The sequence below is a fragment of the Brachyhypopomus gauderio genome, chromosome 12, assembly GCF_052324685.1.
Source record: "Brachyhypopomus gauderio isolate BG-103 chromosome 12, BGAUD_0.2, whole genome shotgun sequence".
NCBI classification, from domain to species: Eukaryota; Metazoa; Chordata; class Actinopteri; order Gymnotiformes; family Hypopomidae; genus Brachyhypopomus; species Brachyhypopomus gauderio.
Window position 1 is genome coordinate 18807237 of NC_135222.1, and position 23344 is coordinate 18830580.

A 23344-nucleotide genomic window follows, 5' to 3' on the forward strand; every position below is an offset into this window, starting at 1 on the left:
TAGTCCTGGGATATGCACAGTGATGAGGTTTCATGTTGATTGGCCAATGGTAAGTCTGTCAAATGGCCAATTAATTCAAATAAAAATTAATTGGCTCATGGCGGCCATGTTTTTTGAGTGATGAGGTCATCATTGTGTGCCTTGATACTACTTGGGCCCCTGATGATGCCTGTAAAGTTTGGGCTTGATGTGACTAATGGTTTCTGAGAAACAAATTTCCCCATGTTATAGCGCCCCCTATTGGACAATCGTGGCCAGCTTTGACCTGTGACCTCTGAGTCATGTGCCCTAACAACTGATACATTTTCATAAAGATAGGTCAAAGCATTGCTGAGATATAGCTGCTGAAGTGAATTTGGCCACGCCTCAGAGCTATTGATTGACATGTCACAACGACACTGTATGCAAATGTAACAATTTTGTTCAAATTTATTGATAATGAGATTCTTCTGAATATTTTGACACCAAGATTGAACAAATCCGATGAAAAACCAGGGACTAGTATAAAAAAGTAGGTTTTGCATATTATGCAAATTAGCAAAAAATCTAAGTAGGCGGAGCTTAATGGTTCTTGAGGCTTTTTTGTTTGTCTGGAGCCAAGGAATGCACCTGAAGTGGAATTTTGTTTCTAGGACCTACGGGGTGGGAGATATGGACCAAAACGCAAAATGCTGCGCTATAGCGCCACCATCAGGCCAATGTGGGTCTCTGTACTTTAGCACGGTCCCGCAAACAGACTACACCAGTCTGCCAAGTTTGGTCTCCCTGGGCCTTACGGTCTAGGCTGCAGTATGCGTTTTATGCGGAGAAAAATAATAATAAATATAGCCGCAAGCGGCGATTGGCGGGTTCACACAAAAAAAGGCACAAAAGCCCAAAGGGTCTTTTAGACCAACAAGTGATATGAAGCTACTTCAGTCCAAAAAATGGACAGATAAAGTAATTTGCAAAAAATTATTCAACTGGGGCAATAAAGGCCCAAAAGATCAAAACAAAATGTAATGGCAAAATGATTCAGATCATAGAAGTTAATCAGTGCTGTGATTAGCTTTGTATTTGTGTGTTTGTGTGTTTTTTCATGTATGCAGTAAGGGCTTCTTGAGGCTTTTTTGGTTGGCTTGAGCAAAGGAATACAGCTGAAGTAGAATTTTGTTTCTAGGCCATACAGTGTGGAAGATATTAGCAAAATGATTCAGACCATACAACTAAATCAAATGCTGAGATTAGGTTAAAAGCACTGACACACTGACACACATTGTGTGTCAGCACTAAAAGCACTGACACACAATTTGTCAGAAGTTGTGAACATAGCAGCAGGAGAGCTCTTGTTAATGCCCCACATGTAAACCCCACTATTTAACCCTTTTCATTTAGCTGACAAAATCTGTCACATGTGAATCTCAAACAAACCAAAGAGTGATGGCTTACTATACAATAAAATAACACAAATATTCTTATCTTTGCCTGTTCATGATGTTCTCATCCCTACTCTGACATGTTCTCACTGTTGTGCCCATAGTAGGGAGGCCACTAGGAATGTGTATCTAACAAGACTTTGATGATAAGTAAAGCATGCAGTTATATAGAGGTTGTGTGTGAAATGTGAATTACATATCTCTGTCCTCTCTTATGTCATTTCAGGATGTATAGAGGGCATGAGTTGAGAGTGTGGATGGAAAAATGAAGCTAAATATCAGTTAGTGTGTTGGAAATGGCAAGAGAAATGTATATATGAAGCATATAGGAAGTCCTGTGTGAGGGTGTGTGGAAAAAAAGAAGCTAAATATCTGTATATTAGTCACTGGGTAATTGGTAGTAATGGCTAGAATTAGTGTGTATGTGAAACCTATAGGCCAGAGAGGCCTTTGTTTTTGTGAGTGCATGTGAAGGAGAGAGAGGGGGAGGGAGAGCCCAAGGGTTGTAAAGTGTTAGAAGCATGGGGGAGTGGAGGAGGGGGGCAGCGTGTGTGAGAATGGCAAACGTGCGTGTCTTATTCAACTGAGGCAATAAAGGCCCAAAAGATCAAAACAAAATGTATTGGCAAAATGATTCAGATCATAGAAGTTAATCAAATGCTGTGATTAGCTTTGTATGTGTGTGTGTGTTTTTTCATGTATGCAGTAAGGGCTTCTTGAGGCTTTTTTGGTTGGCTTGAGCAAAGGAATACAGCTGAAGTACAATTTTGTTTCTAGGCCATACAGTGTGGAAGATATTAGCAAAATGATTCAGACAATACAACTAAATCAAATGCTGAGATTAGGTTAAAAGTACTGACACACTGACCCAGGGGCCTAGTCAAATAAATATACCTTTGGCTGAATTTGACTGATGTTGTGAACATAGCAGCAGGAGAGCTCTGGTTAATGCCCCACATGTAAACACCACTCTTTAACCCTTTTCATTTAGCTGACAAAATATGTCACATGTGATTCTCAAACAAACCAGAGTGATGGGTTACTATACAATAAAATAACACAAATATTCTTATCTTTGCCTGTTCATGATGTTCTCATCCCTACTCTGACATGTTCTCACTGTTGTGCCCATAGTAGGGAGGCCACTAGGAATGTGTATCTAACAAGACTTTGATGATAAGTAAAGCATGCAGTTATATAGAGGTTGTGTGTGAAATGTGAATTACATATCTCTGTCCTCTCTTATGTCATTTCAGGATGTATAGAGGGCATGAGTTGAGAGTGTGGATGGAAAAATGAAGCTAAATATCAGTTAGTGTGTTGGAAATGGCAAGAGAAATGTATATATGAAGCATATAGGAAGTCCTGTGTGAGGGTGTGTGGAAAAAAAGAAGCTAAATATCTGTATATTAGTCACTGGGTAATTGGTAGTAATGGCTAGAATTAGTGTGTATGTAAAACCTATAGGCCAGAGAGGCCTTTGTTTTTGTGAGTGCATGTGAAGGAGAGAGAGGGGGAGGGAGAGCCCAAGGGTTGTAAAGTGTTAGAAGCATGGGGGAGTGGAGGAGGGGGGCAGCGTGTGTGAGAACGTGCGTGTCTTAGCAGCTGTCTATGCCTCCCTGCACTGGTCAGTATGGAAAATGAAAATATTCACTGTAGAGCCGTTTGCAGGCGGATTTGGCTCAAACTTGGCACACTTAACCACAATGGTCATGTGAATGTGGATGTCAGTTTTCATAACAATCAGACATACTATGGCGTAGTTATTGAACTGTGAATTTGATGTGTTACGATGGTAGCATTGTGATGTATATGAAAAATATTAATTTGTGAAAACCTTAGGATTTTCTTGCTAATCTTAGCATTTCAGAGTCTGCTGAGTATTACAAGGTGTGATTTAAAGGTGATGGAGTTAAAATGCTAGGACTAGTATGAAAATGACAAGTTATATATATTTGATAATAGTGAAAAAGTGGTACATTTTTGCAAAGCACATGTAATTAGAAAGTTGCTAGGAATTCTGCATACAATCATATGAGTGCAAGCATTTCTTGATAAGTGAAAATATGTAGGAGAAATTCTGGATTTTCTAGTATAGCGCCACCTAGTGGTGCAATTCCCTTCTAACATGAGTATGTCTTAGAGGGTGTGTACATGAACATACCATGTCAGTTTCATGTGTATGTACCTATGGTAAGTCTGTCAAATGGCCAATTAATTAAAATTAAAATTAATTGGCTTATGGTGGCCATGTTTTTTGAGTGATGAGGTCATCATTGTGTGCCTTGATACCACTTGGGCCCCTGATGACGTCTGTAAAGTTTGGGCTTGATGTGACTAATGGTTTCTGAGAAACAAATTTCCCCATGTTATAGCGCCCCCTATTGGACAATCGTGGCCAGCTTTGACCTGTGACCTCTGAGTCATGTGCCCTAACAACTGATAAATTTTCATGAAGATTGGTCAAAGCATTGCTGAGATATAGCTGCTGAAGTAAATTTAGCCACGCCTCAGAGCTATTGATTGACATGTGACAGTCAGACTGTATACCAATGTCACAGTTTTGTTGATATTCATTGACAATGAGATTCTTGTGAATATTTTGACACCAAGATTGTGGTGATCAGATAAAAAACCAGGGACTAGTATAAAAAAATAGGTTTTGCATATTATGCAAATTAGCAAAAAATCTAAGTAGGCGGAGCTTAATGGTTGTATATGAATAGTCCTATTGAATTTTGCCAAGGAATCCATAAAAAGTGGAATTTTGTTTCTATGACTTACGGATTGGGAGATATGGACCAAACGACAAAATGGTGCGCTATAGCGCCACCATCAGGCCAATGTGGGTCTCTGTACTTGAGTCTGGTCCTTGGACCATACATTATCAATTTGCCAAGTTTGGTGTTTCTAGGCCTTACGGTCTAGGCTGCACAATGCGTTTTAGGTCAAAAAATGGGCAAAAGAATAATAATAATAAGAAGAAGAAGAAGAAAGAAAAATCCTAACAATTACAATAGGGTTCCCACACTATGTGTGTGAACCCTAAAAAGAAAAATCCGAGCAATTACAATAGGGTTCCCACACTATGTGTGTGAACCCTAATAAGAAAAACCCGAGCAATTACAATAGGTTTCCCACACTACGTGTGTGAACCCTAAAAAGAAAAATCCGAGCAATTACAATAGGGTTCCCACACTATGTGTGTGAACCCTAACAATTGGCATATTTAACAAATAAACTCTTTATACAATGGATTATTACAATATACAAGCCCCTGAGCCTACGGCATGCATTGGAACATGCTGGTCTAGAACTGCAGTTGGCTGTCGTTAGCTACATTCCGAGCCGCTAGGTGGCGCATGTCTAAAACTACAGCACGTCTAGAACTGCAGGTCTAAAACTGCAGGTCTAGAACTGCAGTTGGCTCTCCGGCTGTGCAATTGGATGCATCTCGTCCATTTTTGGCAGATAGCTCAGACCTTAGGTCCGGGTTCGCGGTGGCGAACGAAAGTTGTTGAGCGGGGGGGGTTGAACGTAACACTCAAATGGGTGGTGAACGTAACACTCGTCTGAAAATAAATTCTCCGTTTTAAAATATAGTCTCCCGTTAAAATTTTTTTGGCATTTGGGTCCGTATCCAGTTAATCAGGAATGTGATTGGGTCCGGACAGGACGGCGTTCGGTGATACCTGGTCTAAAGCCTTCTTCGATACTGCGAGTGCGTATAGAGCTTGCTTACTGTAACACGTTAGTCACTCATGAACTCATGTTCATAAAAGTAAGAAAGTGTTCAAGTAAAAGCAACTGTCACACCTAATTTAAGTCAAAAACATAAAGCAAGTACAACACAAGAAATTATTTCAATATGCACAAGTCAAAACAATGTTAGTATGATCCACAAAAAAAGTCAGCCAAATAATATTTGTGCATACTAAGGTAAATAAGGTACTATAGTAAATAAGATACAGTAATGTTACTGGTATTAAAGTATGGATATCACACTAAGGTAAATAAGGTACTATAGTAAATAAGATACACTAATGTTACTGGTATTAAAGTATCGATATCTTGTGACCACTATGGACAGTTCAAGTGCCTTTTACTGGCTCTGTCCAGTATTCTAGCTGCTGATGTCACTGTTTCTGAGCTCACCATTTTTACCTATGGCCATGATTTACTTTTATGCCTCAGATATTTGGTGTCTTGGAGAAGCGTGAACATTGTGTTGGAGGTGTGAAGTTGCTCATTAAGACTTTTGAACCATGCTATTCTAGGAATCGGAATAGGCACTGCGGTTCACCTCTTCCTGGAGAAACAAGACTGCCTGGGCACATGGAAAGCTGCAGAGAAACACAAACCCACACACCCCCACTTATGTCTAATGCCTTTTAGGGAACATCCGTTCACATGAAAATGAAGTGTAAAGTATAAAGTACATTAGGACATAAGAGTTATATTTTAAAAGTGACATTTAATTTACAACATTTAAAGGTGATGTGCAGGAAACGCATCAGTACAGCTTGCTAAGTTGTGACTATGGTTTTTAAGTTAAACGTTTACGTTTATGGCATTTAGCAGACGCTCTTATCCAGAGCGACTTACAAAAGTGCTACGTGCTAAGTGTTTAAACTCAGCTTGTGTGTTCTTTGACTGTACAGTGTCCATCATCTGTCATGCATAATAACAAACATATTGTCACGTTCCATGGGTGGAAACAGCACGCCGAGCCAAATAGCGGAAAATGGTCAGTTTATGTGAAAATGGAAGTAATGCCGATAAACGCAGCACAAAGACTGACAAAAACGCCAGGGTTTAAACATGTGCAGATGGGTCCATGTGTCTGTATGTGCGGCAAACACCAAGACGAACACCAAACAAAGGGGCCATGACACATCAAAGAGGGCATGGCGCACACACAGATATCCACACATGACGTACATTAACCACACATGTGAGGAAGAGGAGTCTCACAGGAGGAGGTCGTGGGGCTGTTACACTTATCTTGTTTGTACACAGGGCCAGCGCTAGGAGGGGGCAGGCAGTGGGGCGTCTAATCATTTCTGCAATCAGGAGAAGTAAGCTAGCTATCTTTTAGTACAATTTTAACATGTTTGCTAAAATGCCACATATGTTCGCTCAAATCAAGCACTGGAAGTAGTTTTGGTTTGCAAAATATGATTAAAGGTGTGCCCCCCTCCGGCAAGGCAGTCTAGAACCAGGCCTGTTTGTACAAGACAAGAATCACGTACAATTTTATGAATATACTGTTTATATACCCAGCTTTACTTAAAAACAATTAGAATCAGCTAAATGTAAATGTTGAAAGCTCTTGCAATTTGAAGATGGATAAATTCTAATTTATTTAAGTATAGTGTTACCTTTTTTCACAAACATTTTTACACAACCTAGCACCTAGGTTTCGTGCAAAATTTCCATGAAAAAAAAAACACTGGCTGATATGACAAATAGTTTAATAGTGAGTTACCTCTTCCAGTTTAGTTTAGAGGTGAGTTAGTGACATTTAAAGCATTTATACCACTCCCTTTGAGGAGTGCTAGAGTAAGAATAAGGAGATAAGTCCTCAGTGGTCTTTGAACTTCTGCTGTTGTGCCATCTCTGAACAAGGTTTGCACTCACACGGAATCACAAGAGGTATGTCCTTTATGCCATTTCTTAATGTTTATTTTCATAGCAATTTATACACTATTTAAACCATAATTGTGCGGTGCAGTTATTTGTGTTATCTAATAAGGAGATCAGTAAAAGATGTGGTAAACAACATAAACCTTAAGTTAGTTTCCTTAGAGGAAACATGACTGGGAACAGAAGCATTGACTACATTCTTGACATTCTTGGGACATTTGGATAATGGTCTTATTCCTGAGGGCCTTTCTATGGAGACCAGGGGAAATAGAGATTAAGAATACAATGTGAGATTAACACCATGGCATTGTCTGGGGACAGAAGAGCCTTCAACAAAGCATTTAGCTAATTAATCTACCGAATGCTTGCTTTGATAAACACAAAATACTTTATCAGTCCAGTTAATAATTTCCTACTGTATCGCTAAATGCTTGGTGAATTTACCAACAAACCCTTGCACTTTATAAAGACGGCAATGCTGAAATGCTATCAGCTCAAACTTCAATGCAAATACATACAATGAAAGAAAAACATTTTGTGATGTACTTATGTCTATATAATACACACAGTGTCATCCAAACGTTTGAGTTTACCAGAACAGGAGAATGGCTCTGAGTATTTAGGACTTAGAAAAACTGCTTCAGTGAGCTTTGGCATTGTTAGAAACAGCTGGAAAATATCTTTCAGAGCAACAGAAGGACAACTGATACCACTGATATTCAGTATTCAGTCAGTATCAGTAGTTAGTCATTAGGAATGGGCTCCAGTTAACACTGTGTTAAGAACATGTTACCATTTCAATTACACACATGGCAGGACTGAATATAAAAAAGCACAGTGTATATAATGCGGATATTCAGGTACATTATATTTCAGTGAATTTGGCTGCCCTATTTAAACACATAGGCAGAGTTATGGCCGTGGTAACAATCGGTCTTCAGGTACCATGGGTCATTGGTTACCATGGCTCTTCAGTTACCATGGGTCATCGGTTACCATGGCTCTTCAGTTACCATGGCTCTTCAGTTACCATGAGTCATCAGTTACCATGGCTCTTCAGTCACCATGGTTCACTGGTTACTATGGCTCCTCAGGCGTGCGGACGACAATAGGCAGAAAGCTCAGAGTCTTACGCAAGACTGAAAGCACAATGTCAGCCGCCATTACTTCTCCAAGGGAGCAGAGATCTGCAGACTCAGATACAGCAGCCCGATACACCATGATGGCTGGTGACTGGAACACATGACAGCAATGGAGAAGTCCAGTCGGAACCCCAGTTAGAACAGAGGCAAGTTGAAAGGTAATGGTGAAGTTAAACCTCATATGCTCACATCTAACTCAGTTGCCCATAGAGGGACTGGGAGTAATGGGAAATGATGTATCTGGGTTTTCCACAGAGAAGCGGTTTAAACAGTGTGCCGAGTTGTTTGGTTTGTTGAGCTATGCTGTTGTGTGTACACAACAAAATGAACAACAACAAAACAATAAAAGAAGTCAAAGTGTATATGGATGATTTTTGTCTAGTCAGGGAAACTGTGTATAGCAAGGCACGTAGCAAAGATAAACTTTAGTAATTGTGCCATGTATTTCAGTTGAAATTAACTTCCTGAAATGATTATGGTGAATACGGCAAGGTCAGTGCAGTTTTAGAAGGTGGGTGTTCTTATGCTGTTTGAGCCCAGTTAGACTGATCTTCACTGTAAAGTACCAGTAACTATGTTTACCATAAAAAATGGTGACAATGTATGTGAGATTACAACTTTTTTTTGGCAACCATACATTTCATAGTTTTTGTTTATTGTAAATTATAATGAAAAAACAGACATATTGTGAACCTGCTTAAGAAATACTATATACCAGAAAATATCAGGAGGGCAAACTCTTGAGTGTTTATGAATATTTATTAAGGCAGGCTGCCTTAGTTTACGGCACCCTTAAATTTTTATGCTCTGTAATATTGTAATATCCTTAATTGGTATATTTTATAAAACTGTAACCTAATAATTATAGCAGTACAGTAGTGGCAGCAGTAGTAAGTAGTTGTTATATGAAAGCTATAAGCGAACCAGTTTTAGTTGTAAATAGTGTGTCCTTCTGCTGACTAATGTTCAGCGTACCAAAATAATTTACCGACAGAAGGAAAACAAAGAAATGTCTGAGGTTAGGTCTTCTGGTCGTTATCTCGAAAAACACATTTCCTAAATTCGGCCTAAACAACCTAAATATATTTAGCATAAAGCTAAAGGTTGAGTGACAAGTCCCGATACACATCTTTGCCATCTTAAAGCAAACAGTTAGGAGCATTCAGGGCCCCCTGAAGTGGTGCATTGTATGCAGATGAGTGATCTGGTGTGACCACCTCGAGCGTTTATGTTGCTGCACAGTTCAGGAGCGCGCAGCAGCCGGCGAACGTCTCCAAGTGGCCTAGACTTTTCTCGTGCGTATTTTAAAAAAGTTGAAAGGTATGTTGATAAGAGAACAAATCTCCCTCCGTACTCCTAAGTGCGGTATACGGACTTGTATTGTATATAACTTGTATATTTGTAGGTTTCAGCACAGACGCTTAGGCCAGACAGCGTCTCGGTTAAGCGTAATTTTGGACCTTGAGTAGCCAACTAACTATTGTCACTCTGGAGAAGTGCTGATAAATGCCACAAATGTAAACGTAAATTATGGACCATTTAAAATAATAATTCGTCAATATAACGTGATATAACGTTCCACTATAGCCATACCTGTCAGGTTTTTGGCAGGAACACCTTCTCTCTTGTTACCTTCGTTCATCTCTGGTTTGTTGTTCCCGCTGTCAGCACTAACCTCGCGAGAACTGACACTCGGGCTACTGTAGGTTGCCATTCTCGCGAGGCTATCGACATGATTAATTTTGGAGAGGCACTTGAATGCTTTTTTAAAATTAATTATATCATAATACGGGACATTTACGGGAAAATATTAGGGCGACGGGAAAGAGGGGTAAAATACGGTAGTTTCCCGGCCAAAACGGGAGACTTGACAGGTATGACTGTAGCAGTGGGGCTGGACTTAGCCCAACAAGAAACCCAACACTAGATGGCGCTTATTTAGTTCTTTTAGCTTGTATTAGCTTTTTATTAGGAAAACTGGAGATTCAGAAGTCAGGTTAAAAAAAAATAGGTTTCAATAATAAATAACACAAAATATAAGCGTGTCCTATAAGATTTGAAAAGATGGTGAAACATTTCATGGCCGGTATTGCAATGTGAATTACCTTTTACATACTTGCATGATAGACGTTGACAGAAATCATCTTAGTAAATGAAGACCTGGTTCAAGCTACATCGACTCTTGACCTTTCTAGATTCACTTCTGCAAACAGGCACGTGCTTTAGTCCACATGGGCTACTACTGCGACATGTTTGGTCTATGTATTAACCAGGCTGTTTCCTCTTATTGTGGCAAAGCGGGAAATGTCAGCATGTTTGTCTTCTTTTAGTTATCCTTGGTCATTTATCCCAGCACCAAAAAAAAAAAAACTTTAGTTTTATATAATAAATAAATATTTTTTTTCAGATTGGTGAGAAGATCCACAATAATGTAATTCAGAGCCACATGAGGCCATAAGGACTTACCTATAGCATGTTACTGTACTTACATGTCTACTGCATGTTATAATACTAAAATGGGTTGCATGGTACCAGTAATTAAAGTAATGAAATTTCTTAAAGGTATAACTGCTAAATGGCAGAGGTTTGGTAGTTCTAAAGGATAGTGACAGTACTTCATCTTCCCAGAGGTCTTTGATATCAGGGCACGTGTCTCTCTCAAAATCATTTTCTCTCTGGATGGCCGTACCTCTTCTGTTCATTAGATCATCAGACATGGAAAAGTATCACATATTGTGGGCATTTTCTCTTTGCATGCATGCAAGGACTGATTTAATCCAGCCTACATCCTGATCTAATCTAGCCTTGAGTACACAGACAGCGATTTTGACAATAGCACGGTCAGCAGGAGATTTCAGTTTGGAGTCTCCACTTGGCTGGCCATTCATTGAAAAGAAATCCCAAGGGAGATTGTCACTGTGGTACTGGTCTGTCATCCCATACCACTGAGCCTTGGGAGGCAGGGGACTGACTCAAGGGAACTCTGCAGTGAAGGGGTGTGCAGTCCTGTTCAGTTCTGAAATACCGAAGGTGACTGGGACTGTGATCGTAGTCAGGACAGTGCGGGTGTAAAAACTGTACAATTTAGGTTTTAGTATCTTTTTTCATGTCTGTTTGTAATGACAGGTTGTGTTTTAGGACATCCTACTTATACTGAAAATTCATGTTTCAGGAAATTAATTGTTGTGCAGACTCTTACACATATACTGATAAAGTTCACTGTAACATTTTTGATATGATTACATTTGTTGGGAATTTAGAATTTTCCTGATGATGATTACATCAGTTTAATTACTTTCTACTGAAGCAAAACAACAACAAAACATTTTTAATAAAAAAAAAAGAATTCCAACAGGATACCATATTTGTTCACAGTGTATTTTAATTGGAATTTGCATCTGACTGGATTTCATTACATCATCAGATCTGATTTGTCGTTTTTCTTGTCAGGACGGCACTCGGGGTTCAGTGCCCTTCTACAGCCCAGTTCTAAAGGAGACAGCATCATTTTCTCCCAAAGATGGCCACATACGAACCCCAAGACAAGTTAGTAATATTATTTTGCTTTAGCAACTGAAATGCTTCTGTGGTTTGTGGTGGTGTAATATTTTCCTCCCAGACCCACTGAGGTTTGAACAAGACAGTAACCACACTGTGTTAAATTCTTGAAGCTAATTTCTGGTTCTCTCTCAACTATCAGATTCAAAGCCGTGTGGCTTATTCTGTTCATGCTTGGATTAGGAACGTTACTGCCATGGAATTTCTTCATAACCGCCACCATGGTATTTTCATGGACATTATATTATGTCTTAGTGACTAAATGTGATGCAATCTGTAGACTCCTGTCTGCATGTACCTCTCTGTGTATATATACTCTAAGGATAAATTACAGAACAACTGACTTTAAACAACCAAACACTTGTGTAAATTGCTCTTGATCAGAGCATCTATCAAATGCCATTAATGTAATCGTGCATAATTAGAGATATCAATACATTTTGTCAGTACGTTTGTCTTCTGGCGACATGTGCGTATGTGGTCATGCCTTTATCATCCACCCTGATCTCTTATTGTATACATCTAGTATTTCACTAATCGTCTGGCAGACCCTGGAGACGAGTCGACCGAGAGGAACGTCCTGCAAGCCAAATTCAATAATGTGATGACGTTGTGTGCTATGATCCCCCTGTTGATCTTCACCTGTCTCACATCTGTCCTGCACCACAGGTGAGTCACTGCTGGTTATCTTATCCAAACTCTTAGGCTGCTTGGCTTATTTGGGGGGGGTGATGGATGGATAACTATGGGGGATCATGCTTACACCATGCCTACCTAAACATTTTGTTGAGCCACACAGGAACCTATATTCATATGTAGTTTTTGTGTGGTGATACTGGTTGTTCAGAACTTTTGGCACTGTGTAAACATTGTTGAGTGGGCCAAATATAAAAAACCATTTAAATGTACATGGTTGGTTTATGTAAGTAACAAATACAGGTACTATAAATGTAAAGATGTATGAACAAATGTTTGCATAGGTAGCTGGTTAGATGTGTTTAATATGTATGTATAGTAGGATGCATGGTGTGAATTTTCTTACCTTGTGCTCATATTTAAGATGATGGTGTAGCCTATTCTTGAACCTTTGGTGTTACTCTCATAACAGACTTTCCCAGAAGATAAGGATCATGGGCAGCTTGGTTGCCATCTTTGTGGTGTTTCTGGTGACTGCTATCTTGGTCAAAGTGTCTATAGCCCCTATGCCATTCTTTGTGATCACCATGATAAAAATCGTCATCAATAATGGTGAGTCCTACTTTGTGTTACACACACACACACACACACACACACACACACACACACACACACACACACACACAGTATTCAATGAGATTTTATAAGTACATGATAAGAATGTAAGCTATACAACACATACATATGTGGTACTCTAAAAGGTACCTAAGAAAAGCTCAAAAGCCAATGTTTATGCTTGTGTGTGTGTGTGTGTGTGTGTGTGTGTGTGTGTGTGTGTGTGTGTGTGTGTGTGTGTGCACTCAGCATTTGGAGCTGTCCTGCAGGGCAGTGTCTTTGGCATGGCTGGTCTGTTTCCCGCTGCCTACACTGTACCCATCATGAGCGGCCAAGGACTGGCAGGCACTTTCGCCGCCTTCTCCATGATTTGTGCCATTGCGAGTAAGAGCACGGACACACCAACAGTGCATCGAGAGAACCACACACACGCAAAACCTCAAAAATTAAACAGACCTGCTGCAAGTTCTAGAACTAACACAGGTGGAACCACATCTCTTGTTCTCGGTCTGTCCCAGGTGGGTCTTCGCTATCGGACATTGCCTTTGGCTACTTCATCACTGTGTGTGTCGTCATCAGCCTCATCATCCTGTCCTACGCCATCCTCCCTAGACTGGTGAGTGTTTAGGGGGAGTCAGAGCCTCTCTCCCCCACAACCCCAACCCTCAGTCAGGACAGGCAGATATTCTGACCTCAGAATCCCTTTAAAGTAGTACCTTCTCCTATCCTGCAGGAATTTTACCAGCATTACCATCAGAAGGTCCTGAAATGTTCTCCTCAGGATGAAGAGCACAAAATGGACCTGTTGATAAAAGGTTGTTTTGTTCTGTTGAAAAAAATGATTTGTATTTGGTTGATCTAACCATTCAGTAGTGACATCCGATGAGTGAAATCTAACTGGGAATTACTCGGCCCTGTTGTAGGGGACCAGCAGGGGACCAGCACTAGTGGGGTTGCCCAGAAGGGTTCCTCCATTTTCAGTATCTTTAAGAAGGTACAGTGCTCTTCTTTGTGTTGTTCTTCTTTGTTTATCTACTCTGTATGGGGACCTTTGAGTAACATAGGGCAACTAGGTTTTATACAGTGGCTTTGGTAACTTACTTCAATTGACGATAGTTTGATGTTTGAGTGCATATTTCTCTTGTTCTCGTCCTCCTCAGATCTGGCTGATGGCCCTGTCTGTCTGCTTTGCCTTCGCCATCACCATCGGCATTTTCCCCGCTGTGACTGTGGATGTTAAGTCCACCATCGCTGATGGAGGAGCCTGGGGTCAGTTGCAGTGTGTTTGTGTATGTGTGTATCTGAGTATGAGAGAGAGACAGGCATAAACCACACTGTCGATGATGATTCAATGATGCTCATGCGCTGGACATGAATAATTTCACCAGAATGTCTTCTGTTCTGATGTAAAAAGCTTACGTAAACTCTACAAAACCCAGAAAGTTGATTCCTCTCCCACACCTTCGACATTACCGCTGTCTCACTGAGCAGCCCAGCTAGCCAGGAGAAAGATGAAGGATGCTAGCGAGCAGTGCGTTGAAACTCTACACAATAATCAATATCCTATAGTGATCTTGGAGTAACAGGTTCTAGGCAGAATTAAACATTCATTTTATAGATCACAAGAGTGTCCCGGTGACACCAAGATTTCAGCATGAGTTAATTCCAAATATCTTAATTAAATTATATAAATAAAATTATAAATTTTTCTAGGTCAAACTGACTAAGCACGTTTGAGGGCTGGCATTATATTAAGTGAGAGTGTGTGTCTGATATGTCATAGCTGGGTAACACAGGCCTGTGTGCTCGTGCTCTCTCTCTCTCTCTCTCTCTCCCCAGAAACCTACTTCATCCCAGTGTCCTGTTTCCTTCTCTTCAACATCTGTGACTGGTCAGGCAGAAGCCTGACGGCTGTGTATATGTGGGTGGGTTACTTCACTAACACACACACACGCAAATAAACCTTTTCATTGCTTCGTTTCCTTCCTTAAAAAGCTTTGCAGAAACGAAGCCCCAGTTCCAATATGCCAGAGCACAAGGCAGAAGTGATGTGCTTGCAGTGTTCTTGTTACAGTCCCTTTACTGCTGACGGCATACGAGGAGGTTTTTATTCGCCCTTGCAGCTGTCGTGGAAGATCTAACCACTATTATTTGTATTTTTGCTTATTATTCATTGGTCATTACTTCAAGCAAGTTATTCATACTGGACTGACAATGACAAACTGGTCATTTATGACTTTGGTCATATAGGATTAACAAATGCTCCGTTTCTCTCCCAGCCCGGGAAGGACAGCCGGCTCCTGCCCGCGCTACTGCTGGGCCGCGTGATCTTTGTACCTCTCTTCATGCTCTGCAACGTCCAGCCGCGCTATAATCTGCCCGTGATCTTCGCCAACGACGCCTGGTTCATCATCTTCATGATCCTCTTCGCGTTCTCCAATGGCTACCTGGCCAGCCTCTGCATGTGCTACGGCCCCAAGTGAGTCCGAGCGCGCTAGTTTACCGTGATTCAGAGCGACGTGAAGAGAAGGTCTCATTCTCATCACCGCCGCCTTCTTTCCCTTCAGGAAGGTGCCGGCCAGTGAGGCGGAGACTGCAGGTGCGATCATGGCTTTCTTTCTCTCACTCGGCCTTTCCCTGGGGGCTGCCTTCTCCTTCCTGTTCCGAGGGGTCATATGACATCACCCAGGATGCTCTACCTCAAAGGACATTCATGGCCCTGTCAGTCCTAAAAAAAGAACCTCTCATGCCAGTTTCAGTTTCCTTTTTACAAAAGGAAGTTGCATCACTGTGCTGCACTTCAGGACTGATGTTTTGAAGGGAAAGAGGTATCTGAACTGTCAGGGTATTATGAATCTCAATAATGCTTCTGCAAGACCTACTGACAGCTGGCATTGAAGATTTTTTAAAAATATAGGTAAACAGTATTTTATCGTGTTTTATAACCTCACCATCCTTGAATAGGTTTTATTACATGAACGAAGGCTACATATATAAAGTAGATGTGGGCTAATTGTACTTTCAACAGTGTAACCATACATTTTTATGTTTGATCATTTCACGTAGCTTGTGTGGTGGGCATTTGCAATTACGAGAACACTTTCTGTGAAGGTGTGATATATATATAAATATTATAATATATAATATATGAAGTGCCTTTCTTTTTAGATGCATTTGTACCAAATAAACCTAAAAAAGCAGACCAATAGGAACTCTCCTTCACGGTGTGTCCTGATCAACAGAGAGAAATGGTACAGATCAGTGAAGAGAAAAACATTTAGTTCAGTCTGGAATGTACTGGATAGTTAAATGTAATTAACTGAGTCCAACCACAGATTGTATATACAGTCTATGGGTTGAACAGACTCCATCAGCACTAGATACAACAGCCTAACTAAACCTATAAAGCCCGAAAGAAGTGCCTACATCAGCCCCTCCACCTCGCGGTCAACAACCCTGTCCAAATGTGCAAGAACAGCAGAACAGAACACATTTCTCCATTTACCTTAATTCTCCGTTTACCAATGAAATCCTGGCTCTTTCTAGGCCCTTAATAAGAAGCCGTATCGCAAAGAGAAATGAGCATTTATCTCCCCCTCCTTCCAGTCATTATGTATTTCGTTTGCCCTCTGTGCTCCGTTAGTTACTTTATGTGCTTACATGTAGCTCGGTTAATGAGAAAATCAAAAGAAGCATTTAAACTGCACATTGTACTCATTGTACTGTAACCCAACACCGAATTTGAAGAACTCTCGAAGAAAAGGCAACTGAGGGGCCTGGGATTATAAACACTCATATCATACGCATGGGGAGTCTTCTGTCAACGGTTAAAGCATTTAGAATATTGCGCTGGATTTGAACCAAGCTGCCCTCTAGTGGCCAAGTTAATGTGGACAGGAGGCAACCCACATCACTAGGATGATTACCAAGATTTATTGATCAAGTAACTGAAGATGTGACAAATGCTTCACCATAAAGACGACTTTGGACAAATAAAGTAAAAATAAATACCACACAGCTGAACAAATCCTACAGCTTCAAATCAACTTACTGTCTGTTTTGAATTTGCATCAGTGAAAAAAAAAAAGCATTAGTGTAGCCAACCGGAGAAAAGAAGGAAAAAAGACCCTCCCCCACCAAGAGAGAAAACCCAGACAATATTTTACATATTCTGTCCTATCCCTCCCCATATTCAAGACTTAAACAAACTGTACATGTGTGCTTTGGAACACTATCCCATAGACAGTGCCATAGCTGAAGGTATATACACAGACAATTCATATTTCACATCCATTCATTTCTTGAAAGTCCAATCAATACAATACCTCTTTGCCCAAGGCATTTTCATGTTTTCCCCCTTCTAAAAGACATTCTTCATTTAATAACTTAAATGGTTGTTATGATAAAATAAAATAGTAACATCTGGTGGTGATAGATTAAAAAATCCATGAAGTAACAGCTTTAGTTACAGTAAGTTATAGACACACCTTTCAATACGCAATTGGTATCAAATACTTCAAAATCTTAACAGGCCATTTGTGTCACCAAACAGTTTCTTCAACAATTTACAAAAAATACCCTTGGTCTTTCATTTCCCGCTCAAACGGCAGACCCCTTCAATAACTCAACAGTCCTGCTACATAGGGTCACCTGCAGGGCGAAACATACCAGGAGGCAGAAATGACCTTCACACAAGTCACGGATCAAAACTGCATGTTAGTGTGAGCAACCACATACAATCCTGAAACAGAGTGCAGTTTCAGCATTTGCTCACACTCTGTTTGCAAATCACCTCAAGCTGTACAAACACACAATTGCATGAGTATCTCCGGCATGTAGCTACAGTGTTCAGACAGGTACGTCAGCTATGTGATAGCAATTCTACAGGTAGGCATGGCAATAAACGTTTGCTTCTACGCCAGTAAAGGTTCTGATGAACTATGTAGCTACAGCTTTCATAGGTTACTTTTGTTTCTACCAATGAGAAGCCTGGAAATCAGGGTTCCACATTTAAATAAGCAACAAATGACAACAAAAACACACAGATGTAAACGTGTTGAACATAAAGAACACCTGAGACAGTTCAAAATGTCCTCATGCGACTCCACTAAAACAGTACCTTTGTTATTTGCTAAATCTGCTTCTGCCAACAATATTGCATGTTCTTAGCAAGAAATTGTAAAATATCCTCATGACCAGTGGAGTCTCCAGTCGAAGAACTTAAGTACACAGTAATAACAATGACCCAAGAACACGGAGACCTCTAATGGACCTTCAACATCAGTGCAAACCTTACTGAGTCAGGATTTAGCACTTGGCAGAGGCTGCATCCCAACCACTAGCTTGTATTGCCTTTTTTTTTTTGCTTTTCAGTTTATATCGGTCAAGATCAAGGATCCGACCGCTGCTCTGTGCTGGGCAACTACTTCCTCCTTGGATTGTCAGCGCTGCAGGACTCCCAACTTGGCTTTTTGGGTCACAGAAAGTGCCAGAAAAGCAAGTAGCCACAGAATGCTGCTTAGCTGCACACTCCTACAATGCACTTCATCTGTGTCACACAGCTTCTCCCTAATTATGTGCGGTACCCAAAACAAACAACCCTCCCCTCCCCCGCCAAGGAAATATATTGGTGCCGTCATGGACACCTAGACTCCTCCAACTGGACCCTTATTTTAGGGTCAAATTTCCTCAGAGGCTATATGAATCTTTTGTATGGCTAGTGTAGGTTTATTTCTATCAAACATCTTTTAGAAAGGAGTCACTCCGTGGAGCTTCCATAACTCACACATCACATCCTCAGAGCCAAGCAACTGGAGGCTTGTCCCAAGCTCAACGATGTCTGCTGAACGCAAGTCTCAGAACGCTTCCTCCGATTCATCCGTGTTCAAACACCGCCCCCATTATACAACAGGTCACAGCTGAGCAAGTTCTGTCACTGCTTTGTTAGTTAAAGCCTTCCCCAAAGCAACCAGCCATCACTTCGGTCCCATCTGAAACAAATTCATAAGAATCAATTTGAAGACAGACTGTATTTGCCTTTTCAAAGGCAAATGCAACCGACGCTCTGTGGGCATTCCAGCTGAGCTCCGATTTTTGGTTTTTGGAAAAAAACGAAGGTTAGAAGGATCATTCTTCAGTTGGTTAGAGTTTCTGACTTCATGAGACTGATTTGCCACACCTGTATGTACTGTGCTGATTCAAGTACATAACGGACTAATTCAAGTACATACACAAAATGTCTGCAAGAGCATGTGAGGATTTAACACAGGAAATTTAGCTCAGAGAAACATTAGAAAATTAGCAAGATGCACATTTCTTTCTTCTGTTACTGAACCGTCTCTCGATGTTTGGTTTATATTTAAACCAGATGAGCTCTGAATGGTTTATTTAAGTTTTCTACTCTGCTACAACTACAGAAACCTAAGTATTCCTTTTCAAACATACCGAGACATTCATCAAGGTGGTTAAGGTGACATTTCAAAACAAAACATAATAATATGGGTCACCCCAGAACCCCATGACACGGACGAGTAGAACAGCCATTTGAATCATCTTCTCTTGGACTCCATACATTTTGGCTTCAAGAGCATTCATGATCCCAAAGACGCCAACTACGAGATCTCCACAAGAACATTCCAGAAGAATCACCTCACCTTGATGCTTCCATGGTGATCACTGTGCAGCACCACCAAGGTGAGGTGGGGGGAGGGGCTACAAGCTCTTCCCTATAGCCTGTGTGCTTTTGGAATTCCAGGTGAGATTTTCAATCAGTTTGCTCAGGCAAAGAGAGACAGATTGAGCAAGCAAAGGGAGTCAAAGCGCATAGGGCCACGCTACGGGCAAAGCGCATAGGGACAGCACATGGCCAGGGTTATAGGGGGGTAAGTGTCTTGGAGACAGAGGTGAAAGGTCGGTGGATGCTGAATGCTTTGGGAGACTGATGTTCCAATAATTCCTTTCACGCTGTTCACCTCTGAGGGTTCTGGGTCTTAGAGTTGCGTCCTTGGCAGACAGCAGTGGTCTGTTCTGAGGAGTCTGAGCCCAAGTGTTGAAATGTGTGCGAAAACCTTCATCCGTGCCACCTTTTTAAGGGGCGCTGTAGAAGGACTGGTGTACAGAGGATTGTTGTGTGTTTTCATTAAGAACATGAGAGGCTCTGGTCACAGGCCTTCCCTTCCACAAAACGAGTTTGTGAAAATTTAAAAGGAAAAAACACACACACCCACACACACACGCATACATGCACACACAAACACACACACTCGCACACAAAAACATTTTTATCATCAATGTCGTTTTTCTTTCTGCACAGATCCAGTCTGTAGCACAAAGTCAACAGTGAACATGTCTGTGCGTGTGAATGGGTGTAAACCTTCTAGGTACCTGTATGCCTATCAACATCTCCAAAATGTAAGTCTGTAAGGATGTACGTGTGTGTGTGAGTGTGTGTGCGTATGTTTTTTGTGTATGTAGATGTGCATTTTGTGCTTCATCGTGGTGCCATGGTCTTTTTGGCAGGAGACGTTGCTAAGGTTCTGTACACTGAACACAAACATACTACATAAAGCAACACGTTCCTCATCAGTCAACACGCTGAGTCTGCTCACAACACTCATGAGAGAGATAGCAAGGTTCACACGCATGTGCGGAAAGCTCCGGAAGGTGACGGCTCACTGGTGGGGTAGAGAAGTCCTATGCAACCCTCACTTTCTCCTTTAATCCCTCCCCTCTCTCTCACTCTCTGCGCTGTTATTGGTGGACTTCATTGGCGATCAGGCTGTCCTCCCCCGATTGGAAGTCAGCTTCGTTGAGGCTGTTGCCGGCATTGATCATCTCCTCGTCCTGCGAGGACCCTTGTCCATCGTCTTCCCCGCTGGCCCCGCCTGCTTCATCAGAGTTTGGGTCCTGCAGGACCTGGGCGATGTACATCTGCTGCTGCGTGACAGGGAGATTGAGAAAACAGAATAGGAAAACCTTATGAGCAAGACTAGTGCCAATGAAATCATCTCTAGAAATCAGAGAGGGGGCGGGGCATTTGTGTTTTAGCTGTGTAGATGAGCAGGCAGGAGGCGGGGCTTACCTGCGACTTCCCAGAGGGGGAGGAGCGAGCCGGCCGACCGTTCTCCACGCCGTCCACCTCGTCCTTGCCGTCAATCTGAAGCGGCAGAGAAGCCACATGGAGAGAGGGGGAGGGGTAAGTGCTTACAGGGGCGGAGCTTAGCACAACTAGCTGTGAGGGTCTAGAGCCGGTGAAGGCTTACCTTGTAGTTGTGAGCGCTGAGATACTTGAAGTGGCCAAAGCACACGTGTGACAGGCAAATCACGATGGTGATGATGAGAACGACGAAGGTGAACATGGACGTCGGGGTCAGGAAGCCTACAGGTGGTCGGAAGAGGAAGGTAAGAGAGACAGGAAGGTGACAATCAAGGAAACACACACACACACACACACACACACATTGTATATATTCAGTAACAAGTTATACCCCCACTGAGACATCATCATCATCATCATCATCTTCCTCACCTGTGCGTACAGTGGAGAAGAACAGCAGCCAGGAGAGGCAGAGGATGGGTGCGGCCACCACTTGATTGACAGCTCCGGAGTGGATCTTCTTGTCCAGTTTGGAGGGCAGATAGGCGTAGTACATATTGTACCTGTCCACCAGGTGCTTCAGGAGCATGTACATCAGCCCTGGAGGACCAGACACAGGCGAATGAGGGAGCACGCAGGGCTAAAGCCCTTACACTGGCTCCGCCCACTTACTACAGACCATCGATTTGATACGGACCCTAAACGACTGGACATCTGAATGGAAAAACAATTCAAACGAAAAAGACTGAGGGAGCGATGCTGACAGAGTTCAGATCCGGATGCTGACAGAACTCCACTCTGAGCGGTCTGAGCTCTTCAGGTATAGCTAATGAACAGGTGAGGTTTGCCCCTCCCCCAGCAGCTGTGCTGTGTCATTACTGTGAAAGTCACAAAAGGTTCGCTGTGGTCCTGTGTCGTCACAATGCACTAGCGGCTAACGTGAGAACATGTTAACTGCTGTCACGGCTGTCAAACACATAAAACTGTGTTTTAGGACATGGTACCTGTTGTCATTACTGTCATTAGAACATTTTAGTTACTGCATATGTTAGCTGCTATCAATACTGTCATTAGATATAAGCTACAGTCACTGCTGTGTCACTAGAGTGTTGTCTGATATCACTGCTGTATGGATAGAATATGTTGGGTTTTCCATGAGAACATTAGCATTGTGGACACGGCTGGTGGGCAAAGGTGTATACACACACACACACACACACACACACACACACACACACACCACCCTGCGGCTGTTCCATTCGTCTGCAAAGCCTAATCCTCAACAACCCGATGACTCATACTGCTTCACATCCAGAAAGAGGTGTGCGTGTGTGTGTTTTGTACCAGAGAGACAGAGGAGGGATAAAATGCACAAGCCTTTAGTTTGTATCATCGTCTCCTGGTTTGTGTGAATGAATATGAACAGCAGCTCTATATTTATCACACACACACACACACACACACACACACACACACACACACACACACACACACACACACACACACACACACACACACACACACACACACACACACACACACACACACACACACACAGTGGGTGAATGTCGATGGAGACAGGCTGCTCTTCCTGCCTCTGCTGTGCGATCGTGGTTCACCAGCAGGGGGCCTCCCCCAGTGAACAGAGAATGCTTCCTGCCACCGGGCCGCTCTGTTCATTCACCACCTCCTCGTCTTTCATCAGCCTTGTTTTTCCCTCTACCTGTCATTTCTCTCCCCATCTCTCTGTCTCTCTCCCCCGTCTGTCTCCCCCCTACCCCCCCCCCCCCCCCCCCCCTCGGGGACTGGGAGGTGATGGCTGGTGACAGCCGGGCTCACTCACCGAAGGGCACAATGATCGGGCAGGTGATGCTGTACGTCATGACGACGGTGAAGACGCACATCATCCAGGCGTAGGCAGCACCAAACTGGAACTCATAGGCCTGGTGCTGCATGGCCACACACACACACGCACGCACACAAACACGCACACAAACACACACAAACAAACACACACAAACAAACACACACAAACAAACACACACACAAACAAACACAAACACAAACCCTCTTCTAAATAAATAATTTATAATATACAACATAAAAATATGCTTACCTAATAAAGAAAAACCATAAAGGCAAAGTAGATGGTACATATAATTAACTGTGTGTGTGTGTGTTTGTGTGTATATACATGTTACCAGTTTGACATTGGGTGTGGTGTGTACACACGCATT

General features: G+C 42.0%; 2 protein-coding genes and 1 long non-coding RNA gene across 12 annotated transcripts in view; 1 reads left to right on the top strand and 2 right to left on the bottom strand.

Moving 5' to 3' along the window:
- The window catches only part of LOC143528040 (uncharacterized), an 80697-nt gene extending 70851 nt beyond the window's left edge, over positions 1 to 9846 (bottom strand). The window contains exons 1-2 of one of the 2 annotated variants that reach the window (XR_013134347.1): positions 9797 to 9846; positions 5719 to 5758 (exon numbers count right to left, since the gene is read on the bottom strand). This is a non-coding gene — a long non-coding RNA (uncharacterized LOC143528040). The remainder of the gene's footprint in view (positions 1 to 5718; positions 5759 to 9796) is intronic. The other variant, XR_013134346.1, reaches the window with a different exon arrangement.
- On the top strand, positions 6979 to 17170 carry slc29a1b (solute carrier family 29 member 1b). Of its 4 annotated transcripts, none has more exons than XM_077023510.1 (13): positions 6979 to 7070; positions 11654 to 11749; positions 11904 to 11985; positions 12288 to 12430; positions 12870 to 13009; positions 13262 to 13396; positions 13531 to 13628; positions 13746 to 13827; positions 13936 to 14006; positions 14173 to 14281; positions 14852 to 14937; positions 15292 to 15491; positions 15580 to 17170. In XM_077023510.1, the coding sequence occupies exons 2-13, from the start codon at positions 11724 to 11726 to the stop codon at positions 15689 to 15691; spliced, it is 1284 nt and encodes a 427-aa protein (XP_076879625.1). In that variant the 5' UTR covers positions 6979 to 7070; positions 11654 to 11723; the 3' UTR covers positions 15692 to 17170. The 4 variants fall into 4 exon arrangements, with proteins under 4 accessions (XP_076879625.1, XP_076879626.1, XP_076879624.1 ...); XM_077023511.1 differs by lacking the exon at positions 6979 to 7070 and adding an exon at positions 8083 to 8349; XM_077023509.1 differs by lacking the exon at positions 6979 to 7070 and adding an exon at positions 8085 to 8361.
- Positions 16921 to 23344, bottom strand: part of tmem63bb (transmembrane protein 63Bb) — a 37075-nt gene continuing 30651 nt past the window's right edge. For 3 of the 6 annotated variants that reach the window (XM_077023507.1, XM_077023503.1, XM_077023504.1), the window contains 5 exons: positions 22951 to 23056; positions 21540 to 21707; positions 21274 to 21389; positions 21093 to 21167; positions 16921 to 20947 (listed from right to left, as the gene is read on the bottom strand). In XM_077023507.1, the coding sequence (XP_076879622.1) occupies positions 20762 to 20947; positions 21093 to 21167; positions 21274 to 21389; positions 21540 to 21707; positions 22951 to 23056 (651 nt within the window). In that variant the 3' untranslated portion in view covers positions 16921 to 20761. The remainder of the gene's footprint in view (positions 20948 to 21092; positions 21168 to 21273; positions 21390 to 21539; positions 21708 to 22950; positions 23057 to 23344) is intronic. The other 3 variants (XR_013134340.1, XM_077023505.1, XM_077023506.1) reach the window with 3 other exon arrangements.

Coding starts and splice junctions, on each gene's coding strand:
- slc29a1b (XM_077023510.1), top strand. CDS start 11,724: ATGGCCACATACGAACCCCAAGACAA. Junction 13,828..13,935: donor AATGGACCTGTTGATAAAAG/GTTGTTTTGTTC, acceptor GCCCTGTTGTAG/GGGACCAGCAGGGGACCAGC. Junction 14,007..14,172: donor TTTTCAGTATCTTTAAGAAG/GTACAGTGCTCT, acceptor CGTCCTCCTCAG/ATCTGGCTGATGGCCCTGTC.